This window comes from Leishmania infantum, chromosome 11, assembly GCF_000002875.2.
Source record: "Leishmania infantum JPCM5 genome chromosome 11".
NCBI lineage: Eukaryota > Euglenozoa > Kinetoplastea > Trypanosomatida > Trypanosomatidae > Leishmania > Leishmania infantum.
In genome coordinates, this window is record NC_009395.2 from 487,865 (window position 1) to 501,075 (window position 13,211).

The 13,211-nt window shown below is 60.5% G+C and overlaps 2 protein-coding genes across 2 annotated transcripts; both read left to right on the plus strand.

Annotated features, from left to right (window-relative positions):
* Positions 1-1,807: 1,807 nt before the first annotated feature.
* Positions 1,808-7,138, plus strand: putative ABCA2 (ATP-binding cassette protein subfamily A, member 2; the record flags this gene model as incomplete). Its single annotated transcript, XM_001463883.1, has 1 exon — positions 1,808-7,138. The coding sequence occupies one exon, from the start codon at positions 1,808-1,810 to the stop codon at positions 7,136-7,138; it is 5,331 nt and encodes a 1,776-aa protein (XP_001463920.1).
* Positions 7,139-9,626: 2,488 nt separating this feature from the next.
* Positions 9,627-11,603, plus strand: LINJ_11_1220 (ABC transporter-like protein; the record flags this gene model as incomplete). Its single annotated transcript, XM_001463884.1, has 1 exon — positions 9,627-11,603. The coding sequence occupies one exon, from the start codon at positions 9,627-9,629 to the stop codon at positions 11,601-11,603; it is 1,977 nt and encodes a 658-aa protein (XP_001463921.1).
* Positions 11,604-13,211: the final 1,608 nt, after the last annotated feature.

Genomic DNA, 13,211 nt, shown 5'->3' on the forward strand with positions numbered 1-13,211 from the left:
GTAGCTCCCTCCCCCCATCCCGCCAGACACAGCGGCGCCGATACACGCAACAGTGCGCAGTGTAGGGCGAAAAGGCAGCTCGGCTTCTGTCTCTCTCTCTTCCGGCACTCGTGCTGCCGTCTTTGCTGCTTCACCTCTCCGCCACTCTCTATATTTCTTGCCATCTACCTGTGTCTGCCCATCTCGCACACGTTTTCAGTGTGTGGGCGTGCTCTCCTGTGAGTGCTTGCATTTAGTTGTTGGTGCAGCAGAGTGGGACGCCCCCTATCTATCTATATATTTATTTATCTTTTCATCTTTTATTTTGCCCCTCTGGGCTTTCTGAAATCGGCACCAATCGGCGCCTGTGCCTTTCCTGGGAGACTTCCTCCCCCTGCCCTCCCTCCCCCTTTACCCCCCGGCGAGTGTGTGTGTGTCTCCGTTTTTGCCTGCTTCCGTGACCCCTTCGCTTCTCCCTTGTGCTCTGCGTGTTTTCTCTTGAAGTGCTGTGCGCTGCCTTTTGGTTGCGGTTGGTGTCTTCATATCATTTTTATGGTTTCCTTTCCAGCGTGAGCGACCATTCGTATATTTCTGCCTCTCCTCTGCCTTTGAGTTCTGTCCGTGCGTGTGCGCGTGCGTGCGTCTCTCTCTTTCTGTGTGTGTGCTGTGCTGCGTTGTGCATGGTGGTGAGCGCTCTCCCCCGGAGGCGTGGACTGTACTGCCGACCGTTTTCTCTGCCCTTGTGCTCCAGTTGCGTTCTTGTGACTTTTTGTGCTCTTGCTTCTCCTCGCTTTCCGTTGACACCTTGCACAGAGGTGCTGCCGCATCCGCTGCTTCACGTGCTCCTCCTTGTGCCCGCCCCCGCCTCTCCTTCCGCCCTCTTCTGTGTGTGTGTGTGTGACCGTTGATTCTCTTCTCACGCCTCTTCCGCTGACCGCGGACATTTTCTTCGTTTTTTTTTTTGCTGCACCCGCTTTCTCTCGATATTTCGTGTTGCGTGTACACACGCCTGCCGGCACCCCGTTCTCCTCTCCGCTATCCCCACGCTTGCCTCCTTTGCTTGTCGCGTCGACTTCAGCGCTCGAACCTCCGCCACATCGCCGCCCCCCCTGTCGCTCCGTCCCTCTCACGCAGCTCTCTCTGTGTCGTGTGTGCCGTGCGCGCCCAGTCTTCCTCTCCCTCTTCCGCTTTTTGCTGGTTCGCTTATTGTGGGCGTTGTGCTTGCTGCCTTTTCCTGCTGCTACCCCCTCCCCTCCGGCACGACTCGGCAGTCTGCCGCCAGGAACGGACTGAGCTGGACGCGGTGGTGCGTGTGCATTCGGTGCGGCACGTCGGCACCCGCTCATAGCGTGTCACGGAGAGAGCCGAAAGACACGCACGCGGACGGCAGAACCCGTCCGTGACCACAACCGTCGCGCGTGGCGCAGTGGCAAAACAGGATTCCTCGTACGAGGTGCAGCTAGAGGCGATGGGTGCCGCAAACAAGAAGACACAGCGCGACAGGGCCGCTTCAGGGATGTCGACCTTGTCTCCTCCGAGAAGAACTCGTGAGACGGCGCTGTGCGATGGCACGGAGAACTCGCCGGACAGCTGTGCGGTTCAGCGGCCCGGGGAGCGCACGTGTCTGAAGCCGCTCAATAATGGAGGGGCCCAGAGCGGACCGACCAGCAGTGCGCAGCGCCATTCGGAGGGCGATGAGGTCGAGCTGAGGAACGTGAACGAGGTCGACAAGAGCGGCTTCGGCGTCGGAGGTGATTCGCACAAGGGCGGTTCCTCGCGAAGCACCGGCGATGCGCTAGAGGACGGCAAAGACAAGTACGATGTCTACATGCGCGCGGTCGAGGCGCAACGCCGCTCGGAAACGTCCACTTCGCTGTCAAGTGACTGCAGCAGCTTCTGCTTTCAGCTTGTTGTAACAGTGAAGCGCATGCTCATCCTGCAGTCCCGCGACCCCTTGTCGTTGGCGTGCGAGCTCATCACGCCGATTTTCTTTCTTGTGGGCTCCATCATCCTGTGGGGCGTCATCAAGAAGGGCTTCGTCCCGGCGTCTGACTACTTCAGCGTGGCGGGAGAGTCTATCACGAATGCGGTGATGACGCAGGCGACGGGCATGATGTGCTATAATGCGACGCTCACTGGCGGGGTCCCGATCGAGGGCCTCCTGGAGTGTCGCGAGTTCCTCAAAAAGCCTTTATTTCTGCCGACGCTGTTGTGCGCTGAGAGCAACATCACCGGCGCCCCGGTCGGCTTGTGCGTTTCGGAGATGTATGCTCTGAGCGCGTATGCTACGATGCGCGGCTATGCGACACGGAACACGACCCGTGTTCCGACGGTGGACGAGATGATCTTGCTGCAGTGGGCATGGCGCCTCCTGTACCAGTGGAGCGGTGTCTCGTTAGACCGTTTCCAGACGGTGGACTCCGCCATGTTATCCAGCGGCACTCTCTATTTTGCGCCGGCGTCCACTGAGACGGAGGCGCTCGTTGCGTACTTCCGCAAGACTTCCATCTATTTCCAGTACGTCTACGGCGGCACCTTCGCCACAGTGGCGGAGGCGGAGGCGAGGGTGCAGAGCCGCACCTGGCGTGACCCGCCCATCTGGGGCATCGTTCAAGTGAGCAACTTGACAGCGGAAATGTTTGATGTGGCCATTCGCCTGAACGCGACGGCGCTGCCACGAACGAAGTGGATGTTGGCACGCTACTACGTCGGTGGCGTGGTGACGGAGGGGCCGGTCATGTACATCCTCTCCGGCTTCACGACGCTGCAGCAGACCGTGTACCACTACTTCCTGACAAGGATACTCGGTACGACAAGTACGCCGAGTGCGGAACTGCTGATGCTTCCCGCGCCGACACGCGGCTACAGGGATGACCAGTTTCTCGCTTACGGCGGGCGGTTTGTGCCCCTTATCCTCGTGCTCGGCTTCCTGTACCCGGTGTCGCAGATGACAAAACGCATCGTGCTAGAGAAGGAGCTGCGCTTGCGGGAGGCGATGCTGATCATGGGGCTGTCTGAAGTGGTCATGTACACGGCGTGGTTCTTGATTTACGTGGTGCAGTACGCGGCCGTCTCGCTCATCATGGCGATTCTGCTGCGGGCGACGTACTTGGCGAAGTCGAACTTCGGCATCGTCTTTTTCCTGCTCTTCTTTTTCTCACTTTCCATCATCACGCTGTCGGGGCTCATGGCGGTGTTCTTCAACAAGGCGCGCCTGTCGGCGATCCTGGCGCCGCTGATTTACTTCGCCTTGGCGATTCCGCTCTTTACGGTGCAGAACTTGCAGGGCCCCGCGCAGATTGGATTCTCTTTTCTTTCGCCATCCGGCCTCGCTGTCGGAGTCACGATCCTCTTCTCGCACGAGCTGAGCGGCGGCATGACGGGCTCCGACTTGACCTACTTCCGCGACTCGCCGAAAATGCTTGCGGTGATCATCATTTTGTTTATGGACTTCATCATCTACTTGGTGCTGATGCTGTACCTGGACGCGGTCCTGCCGAAGCAGTGGGGTACGCCCAAGCACCCGCTCTTCTTCATCATGGAGCCGGTGCGGTGGTGCTGCCGATCAAAGACGCGCGTGCTGGAGGGCGGCGCCGACGGGCGCGCCGAGGATGGCGTGTTCGAGGAGATCACAGAAGGCGGCGCCGACTACGCCGTTTGCGCCACTGGGCTGCGCAAGGAGTACTCGCGCGGCGGCAAGAGGTTCGTTGCGGTGAACAACCTGTACTGGGGGATGCGCGAGGGCGAGATCTCTGTGCTGCTGGGGCACAACGGCGCCGGCAAGACGACGACGATGAACATGATGACGGGGATGGTATCGGCGGACGCGGGCGACTGCTACATTTACGGCTACTCTGTCCGCAACCAGCTAGAGAAGGCGCGCCAGCAGATCGGATACTGCCCGCAGCACAACATCCTGTGGCCGAACATGACGTGCTACGAGCATCTTTGGTACTACGCTGCGTTGAAGGGCTTGCGAGGCGCTGCCCAGGAGGAGGCGATCTCGCGCATGCTCGCCGGCGTCGACCTGCAGGACAAGCGCGATTGCCCCTCGAAGATGCTGTCGGGCGGGCAGAAGCGGAAGCTGTCGGTTGCCGTTGCGTTTGTTGGCTGCAGCCGTCTTGTGTTTCTCGACGAGCCGACTGCCGGCATGGACGTTGGCGCGCGGCGATACACGTGGGGCCTGCTGCGTGCCATGGCCAAGTACCACACCATCCTTCTGAGCACGCACTTCATGGACGAGGCGGATCTGCTGGGCGATTCCGTTGCCATCATGAGCAAGGGCTGCCTGCAGTGCGCGGGCAGCAACATGTTCTTGAAGGCCAAGCTCGGGGTCGGCTACGTGCTCACCCTCTCCGTCGTCGCCCATGTTGATCGGATGGCCGTTGCTGGCATGGTGAGGGAGCACGTGCCGTCAGCGACGAGGCTCGGGTCTGGTGCGGGGGAGATGGCCTTCCGTCTTCCCATGAAGACCAAGGAAGCGTTCCCCAACCTGCTCGCCGAGATCGAGGGCCGCGGCTCGCAGCTTGGCGTCAGCGCCTACAGTGTCTCTGCCACGACGCTGGAGGAGATTTTCATTCAAATTGCGCAGCAGGGGGAGGCCAAGGAAGCGATGGAGCGGAAGCGGGAGCAGCTGACGGCGCCGTTCACCGGGACGACACCAGTGGCTGCCGCGGCATCTGCGGGCTCCTCTGCAAACCATGTGAGCGCGCTGGCCGACATCAGCACCGTGGATGGTGTTTGCCAGGAACCACCGCGGCCGTCGGATGTGTGGAATGTCGGCCTCATCGGGAATGAGCTCGGTGTCTTGCACAGCCAGTTCAAGGCGATGCTGTGGAAGCGGCTCTGGAACGCCTTGCGCGACCTCCGGACGCAATTCTTCCAGATTGCGTGCCCGATGCTGTGTGTGCTGCTCGCAATGCTACTCACGCTCATCAAGCTATTCCAATACCCAGCCATCACGCTGTCCAGCGACCTATACGGCACAGTGGTCGAGATCGACGTGGTCGGATGTGAGTCGGCGATGAACTTGAGCATACCGTTCTCGTCGAAAGCCGTTACGGTGCAGCCGCCATCCGCGACGTCCATCGCAACGCTTTCCTCCTACATGCTCGAAACGTACAACACTCACAAGGCGGAGCGGTACACCGGCCTGGTGTGCGTCGACGCGGTGACCTTCCCGCTACCGTTCACGCCAGAAAACAGGTCCGTTTCGGCCGTGATCTACAACACCTCGGGCCTGCACTCCAGCCCGATTGGCCTCTACAATCTCTACAACGGCTACTACATGGCGCACCGCGGCAATAACGCCAGTGTGCTGACCACGGTCGTCCAAACGATGCCCAAGACCAAGACCGAGGTCGAAGTCCAGGATTCGATCTACGCCCTTATCATCGCCATCGTCATCATGATCCCGTTCACGTTCATTCCGTCCACGTTCGTGTCGTGGATTGTAAAGGAGCGGGAGTGCAAGGCGCGACATCTGCAGAACGTGTCGGGGCTCTACTTCTCCGTCTACTGGCTCGCGAACTTCTTGTTTGACATCTGCTGCTACGTCATCACGATGTTCCTCATCATCATCGTCCTCGCTATCTTCAGCCGCGATGAGTACATTGGCGCGAGGGCTGTCGGTGCCACCATCGTGCTGTTCTTCCTCTACGGCCTCTCCGGCGTGGCCATGGCGTACGCTGTGAGCTTCCTGTTCAAGGAGCACTCCACAGCTCAGAACGTCGTCATGCTCGCCAACTTCATCACCGGCTTCCTGCTGGTTCTCTGCGTCTCGATGCTGTCTGTGTTCGAGTCCACAAAGAAGGTGGCCGAAGTCCTACCGTGGATCTTCCGCGTTGTGCCGAGCTTCTGCGTCGGCGAAGGCATCAGCAACCTCGCGAAACTGAAGTTAGAGGAGTCGTTCGGTACAACAAATACGCCGTGGTCCATGTCCGTGGTAGGCTGGCCGTGCGTGTACATGGCGGCCGGGTTGCCTTTCTACGTCCTTGTCACCCTCTTCGTTGATCACCCCGGACGGCGGCAACGGACGCAGCGGCTCTTCCACGACCCCGACGCGGAGCCGGACTTTGTCGAGAACGAAGACGAGGACGTCATGGCGGAGCGCCGAAGCGTGCTCGAGTGTGAGGCGCGCCAGAGCGACCTCGTGCGCGTCGAGAACATGAGCAAGGTGTACTCTAACGGTAAGGTGGCGGTGCGCAACGTCACCTTCGGCGTCCGCCCCGGGGAGGTGTTTGGGTTCCTCGGCACGAACGGTGCTGGGAAGACGACGACGATTTCGATACTGTGCCAGGAGATTTACCCGACAACTGGCCGCGCGTCCATCTGTGGCAACGACATCGTGACGAAGAGCCGCGAGGCGCTGCAGTGCATCGGGTACTGCCCGCAGTTCGACGCGTGCCTGGACCTGCTGACGGTGAAAGAGCACCTGGAGCTGTACGCGGGCGTGCGGGCCATCTCGTACGACTGTCGCAAGCGCGTGGTGGAGGGGCTGCTGGCTTTGTGCGAGTTGACGAACTACAAGCATACCCTGGCGCACGACCTGTCCGGTGGCAACCGGCGCAAGCTGTCTGTGGCGCTTTCTCTCATTGGAGGGCCTCGAGTGGTCTTCCTGGACGAGCCGTCGGCCGGCATGGACCCTGTGGCGCGGCGCGGGTTATGGACCGCAATCGAGGCAGTCGCCGACAACAGCTCCGTTGTGCTGACGACGCACCACCTGGAGGAGGTGGAGGCGCTTGCGCATCGCGTGGCGATCATGGTGGATGGCACCCTGCGCTGCATCGGCGACAAGACTCACCTGAAGAACAAGTTCGGCACCGGCTTCGAGGTGAATGTGCGCATCCGTTCTGATGATGAGGCGCTGAAAGAGGCTGTGCAGAACTTCTTCAGCGAGAGCTTCCCGGGATCCTCGCTGCGCGAGTACCGTGCACGCCGCTTTACTTTCGAGCTGCCCCCCGGTACGAAGCTGCCGAGGACATTCAGGCTTATGGAGGAACACGCGTCGGCGCTGGGGGCGACGGACTACAGCGTGTCACAGACGTCGATTGAGCAGGTCTTCATGCAGATCAGCGAGGAGGCCGAGCGGCAGCACGAGGCTGAGGAGGCGGAGCAGCTTGCCCAGACGACGAAGAGCTACTGCACGTGCTGCTGCTAGCGCGGTGGTAGTTTGGAGAGGCGAGGGGAAGGGAGAAGCGGGGCTGCCGCGATCGTCTGCTGTGGCGGTGTGTGGGTGGGTGGGTGGGGGAGCAGCGGAGGAGAGGCAAGGAGGCGAAGTTGTGCGTGTCTCCTGTCTTTCTTGGCATGCTGTGATGGCGCGGAAACAGCCCCAGGCAAGGCGGACGTCGAAGGCTAAAGCGCGCTTCTTCGGTTGGGCTTGCTCCGCCCAGTGAGCGCGCACTGCCCTCTGGTCTCATTCTCGTTACACGGCGCCGATTTGTTAACGCCCCGCCCAACCATGCGCGGCGCTCTCGTGTCTGCGTCTGCTCCTCCTGCCTGTGCGTGCTTTTGTTCCTCGCCTCGCGTCGAGTGGGGGTGGGCGGTCCTCCTCGTCGTTGTTCGCGTTTCGTGCCGTGCCCACCGCTCGAGCGCTATGGGTCTCTCTGCACACACATACACACATCTAGGTATCACTATACACACGCGTGTATGTATATATACATGCACATGCATGCACATAGAGAGACAGACATGTGTATATGTATACATGCATATCATTCTATGCATGCATGTGAGCATGCGTGTGTATATACATGTGTATGTGTGTATGTGTAAGACGCGGCTCGTTCTCGGCCTTTCCGCTGTCACGAGTGTCCTCCGCTTGTCGCGACGGGTCAGCCGATTCCCGTTCTTTTTTTTGTTTGTCTTCATCTATTTGTGCTTCGCCTATTATGCTCATGCTTACGACGTGCATCCGTGCGTGCTTGCTCGCTTTTGTTTTTGTTGCTGCCGAGGTCCACATCTTATCCTCGTCGCAGCTTGCCTATACCGAGTACATCTATGCATGCATATGTATATATATATATATATATTTGCTTTGTGCGCACGCGCGTCGGGTCGCTCCTCTGCCCAGTCGCTGTGCTGTGCTCTTGGGGGCACCCCTTTTCTTTTCGAAGTAACCATTCTTTTCCTTTTTTCGGCCATTGGTGCCGTGGCTATGCTTCTGCATCGCCTGCGGACTCAATCATTGATTGCGTTCGCTCGGGATTAGGGGGAGGGGGTCGCGCTTACATATATGCGTGCATGTGCTGCTGGCGCCGTGCTTACTCCGTCTCTCTGGCATCGCTGCTGTATCTTGAGCTGCGCGAGCTGTGTGTGGTCTGCCGATGATGTCTCCTCACACACCACCACCGCCTCCCGTGCTCCACTGAATTCCCGCTTCCGTGCCAGAGCGTCGAACGCTGTGCGATGCGCGTGTGCGCATGGGCGCTGACTCCCTCCTCTCTCCCGCGTCCTTTTCAGCGTACGATGCTTGCTGTTGTCACGCAGACACCAATAAAAAAGATATCGGCAGCGTGCGATCTCAGACCGACAACGAAGACGCGCCCGCATAGCACGCCGCGAATGCACAGCGGTGGCTACACGCGTAAAGCGCAGGAGCACAGTAAAGGGGCAAAAGGCGCGAACGGCGGCTTCTGTGGAGCGGTACGGCAGCCCAGCGACTAGGGTGATGGCGGCGAGCAGGCAGGCGTGTGCAACCCCCTTCCCTGTGCCTCACTGGTGCCGCTGACCTTTGCCGCCGATGCTGATTCTGCGTGATGCGTTGCACACTCGTTTGAGAGCACCGCAGCCGCAGCACGAAATGGCACGACCGCACGCACAGAGAAATGACCCCAACGACACACAAGGCGCTGTGCCCGACCTGCATCTTCCGAGCGACGTCCCCACTTCAACGTTTTCCTCTCTCATTTCGTTTTTACGGCCCTTTTTGCTCTCTCGTCTTTCCGACTGCTGCACTTCCCCGCCCCTGCCCGCATCGACCCACCCCCCTTCCCCCTCTCCGCGCACCCCCGAAGCGAGCACACGCAACTCGTTTGATCAGCCCTCCCGCAGCCCTCCCGACACCGTGCAGCGTCACAGCGACGGTGGAGGCGACATGTCTGCTTCCACATTATGCTGCATGTGGGCAGGCGCTGCTCCGTGGCGGAGCATGGCCCGCATGGATTGGGATGACGGCGCAACCGCAGTGCTGCCGCGCCTTGTACGCGAACGGCGTCTACTCGCTTTCCTCCGCCAGCGACGATAGTGGGAGCTCCAGCGCCACGAGAAGAGTCATGCGCTGCCGGGGCAGACCAAATACACGTCGAAAAGGAGACCGCCCGTCGCTGCTCTTCTCCTTTGCCTTCCCCTTGCCCTGTTGCAACCTTCTCTGCTTCCGTCGTGAGTGCACCCGACGCTGGCGGCGGACTGCTGCATGCACTACGCGCTGATGCTGTACCTGGACGCCGCTGTGCCGCAGGCGTGTGGCACGCCGAAGCACGCGCTGTTCTTCATAACGGAGCCGGTGCGGTGGTGCTGCGGATCGAGTGCGCGCGTGCTGGAGGGCGGCGCCGACGGGCGCGGTGGACTACGAGGTGAACGAGACTCACTTGACGGGTGCGCAGGCGCTGTCGGACTACCTGCTGGATACGTGGTACGTGCACGACATGCCGCGCTACGGCGCTGTGTCGTGCATTGATCGGAACGTGACGGCGCTGCTGAGATTTGCGGATGAGTGGCGCGGCACCAACGTGAACGTGTTCCTGTACAACTCCTCCTCGCACCATCAGGCTGGGCTGAACCTCGCAACGTACTACGACCTGTTCATCAAGTCCTTCCTCGGCCGCGACAGCGCGTTCATGCGGTACAAGGTGGAGCTGTTCAACGAGCCTGCGAGCCAGTCGCAGCTGGGCTTCATCTTCATTGGCGCCCTGGTGATGATCCCGTTCACGTTCCTGCCGGCGAACCCTGTTGCGTGGGTGGTGAAGGAGCGGCAGTGCGGGTCGCGGCACCTGCAGGACCTGTGCGGGCTGAGCTTCTTCGTGTACTGGACGGCCAACTATACATTCGACATGCTGGCCTACTTTGTCACGACGCTGCTGTGCATCCTCATCTTCTGTATCTTCAGCCGGCAGGATTTCGTCGGGCCGGACCGTGCTGGCGGCACGTTTATGCTGCTCATGGTCTACGGGCTCACGAGCACCGCTGGCGCGTACGCGCTGAGCTTCCTGTTCAAGGAGCACTCGTCTGCGCAGACGATCGTGATGGGTGTCGGCTTTGTTGCCGGGTTCCTTCTGTTGATGCTGGTGTACGTGCTGGCGCTGGATCCAAGCAACGTGGACACGTCAGACAAGATGCGGTGGGAATTCCGGTTGATCCCGTCGTACTGCATCGGCGAGGGGCTCATCGGGCTGCTGATGCTGGACAGCAAGCTGGCCATGGGCACCGCAACCAGTGCTTGGGACATGGACCAGCTTGGGTGGCCGCTGCTGTACATGGCAGTGGAGCTCCCTGCGTTCTGGCTGATCGTTCTGTGCGTGGACCACCCGGCGGTGAGGCGGTGCCTGCAGCGGCTGCGCTACAACCGCGACGCGGAGCCAATCATCCCGAGCGACGAGGACTCGGACGTGGAGGACGAGCGCGAGGCTGTGTACGAGGCGGGGCAGATGGGCGACACGACGAGCGACGTTGTGCGAGTGGTGAACCTGCAGAAGCGGTACGGGAACGGTAACATTGCTGTGAAGGGCATCACGTTCTCGATCTTCCCCGGGGAGGTGTTCGGCTTTCTCGGCACGAACGGTGCTGGCAAGACGACGACGATTTCGATGCTGTGCCAGCAGTTCCTGCCGACGGGCGGCAGCGCGTACGTGTGCGGGTACGACATCGTTGAGCAGAGCAAGGAGGCGCTGCAGTGCATCGGGTACTGCCCGCAGTTCGACGCGACGCTGGACCTGCTCACTGTGGAGGAGCAGCTGGAGCTGTACGCTGGGATCCGCGGGATCGTGCGTGCGGAGTGGCCTGCGCTCGTGGACGCGCTGTGCACGCTGTGCGAGCTAACGATGTACCGCAAGACGGTGACGAGTGCGCTCTCCGGTGGCAACCGGCGCAAGCTGTCTGTGGCGATAGCGCTGGTGGGCGGTCCGCAGGTGGTCTTCCTGGACGAGCCGTCGGCCGGCATGGACCCTGTGGCGCGACGCGGGATGTGGACTGCGATCCAGCGCGCCGCGGGGCACTGCTCCGTTGTGCTGACGACGCACCACCTGGAGGAGGTGGAGGCGCTCGCGGACATTGTGGCGATCATGGTGCGCGGGTACGTGCGGTGCGTCGGCGACAAGGTGCACCTGAAGAACAAGTTCGGCAGCGCCTTCGAGGTGAGCGTGCGGCTCGCGTCGGCGCAGCACGCGGAGCTCTTTGCGTCGTTCATGCAGGCGGCGTTCCCCGACGCTGTGCGGAGCGAAGGCGAGGGTCGGCGGCTCGTGTACCAGCTGCCGCGCGATCGCGGCTTCGGCGACGTGTTCCAGACGTTCCAGGCGAACAAGGAGCAGCTGCACATCACGGGCTACAGCGTGTCGCAGACAGCCCATTCGGCGGATGGATTTTCCAGTTTTTCCTGGGGTCACGGTGTGGTAGTTGAGGGTAGCTGACGAAGGGGTGGTGAAATTGTGTTTTTGGTCAACTTGTTGCTGTGCATGCGTGTGCAAGCAAAGGCGTTGAAGCGGTGCGGCTGCTGTGCGTTCGCAATTTTTTTTTGTTGGTTTGGCGCTGCTAATCTTCGTGTATGTTCTGTCAGCGCGCGTGCGGCACTCTTCTTGTGTCTTAACACTGCGGAAGTGTGCTGGCTCGTGGAGAATTTTGACGGCTTTCATGCCAACATGCGAAAAGACAACGCCTGCGTGTGCGCGCGGCCGAGAGAATAGCGCCGAGGAGTATGCCTCTGCCATTAGGCGCGCGAAGTTGTTGCTGTGTCTCTCTCTCTCTGTGAGATTGCCGGCTGGAGCCCCTCTTCTGCTGCCTGGGTAGCGGCAAGCGCTACATGACTGGAGTTGCTGCTCAGCATTCTCGTCCACTAACTCTCGAGGAGGGGGGGCTTCCTATCCACAGTGGCGTGGAGCATTGCCGGTCCCGATTCGTTTCTTCGGACCCGCACTCAGTGCGTTGTCCGGTGCCGTCCTTCTTCACCATCCTCCATGCTGCCTCCGTTGTTGTTCCGCTGCTCGCTTGGCTGCATCTGTCCGGAGTATCCTCGACAACATCGCGGTTCATCTGTTACCGCTCACGTAACATCGCATGCGAATGAGTTGCCACATCGTCACAGGAAGAAGCACACCAGCGCCACTAGCAGGAATTGGTGCCGAACGAGCTCGTCTTCAGAGCTCCTTGAATCGTGTATGTTGCTGGTATCCGGCGGCAGTGGAGGCCTCCTGCTCACACCCTTTTCGACTGCACTTGCCAACGGCTGCGTGCGTGGACGTCCATTGGTGGCGGTGGCTGATCAACCAACACAAAGCCATCATACGAATGCGCAGAGGCAAGAGCGAAGTGGCACTTGACTCTTACACAGACCGAACCCGCGTGGACGTTGCCCGGCTCCCGCGCGCGCGTGCGTGTGTGTGTGTGCCCGCGCCTACTGTGTGCGGGAGAATCGCGAGGTGCAAGTGCATGCGCGCACGAGCCTGTATGCGAGTGCTCCGTGTCTCTGACCTGCTGCCCCCTTTTTTAGTTGTTTTTTTTTTTATTTGTTTCGCACACTGGCAACTCGCGGCATCGCGTCTCGACACGCTTGCCACCTCCTTCCGCATCCTGCCGCTGCTGTTGGTGCGGCTCCCTTTTTCTTTTCAGAGTAGCGCACGCGCTTCGCCTCTTCTGCTTTTCTTGTGTGAGTCTGCTCGTCCTCAGCGCCCCGTGCACCGAGCCGTTCTGCGGGTCTCGCGCCCTGCGCCTTCTTCCGTGTGGCTATTGTTCCTCTCCGCTGGCCTCTGCACGCAGGTGCTTCTCTCATTCGCACCGCCCTTATTCCCCTTGTGCCCATCAGCCACTGCCGCCCTCTGTCCCTCCACGTTGCTTCGCGGTCGCTGTCGCAGTGGTGGTAGTGGTTGGCGTGGTGCCTTCGCCTTATTCTTTTTTCTTTGCCCTGCCGTCGCGCTGACGCTTCCACGGCTAGATCTTAATCATGCATGACCCTGGCGCCTTCGATGGCTCGAGCCAGGAGAGGCTTATGCGCCTCTCGCTGAATTCCAGTGCTACTTTCAAGC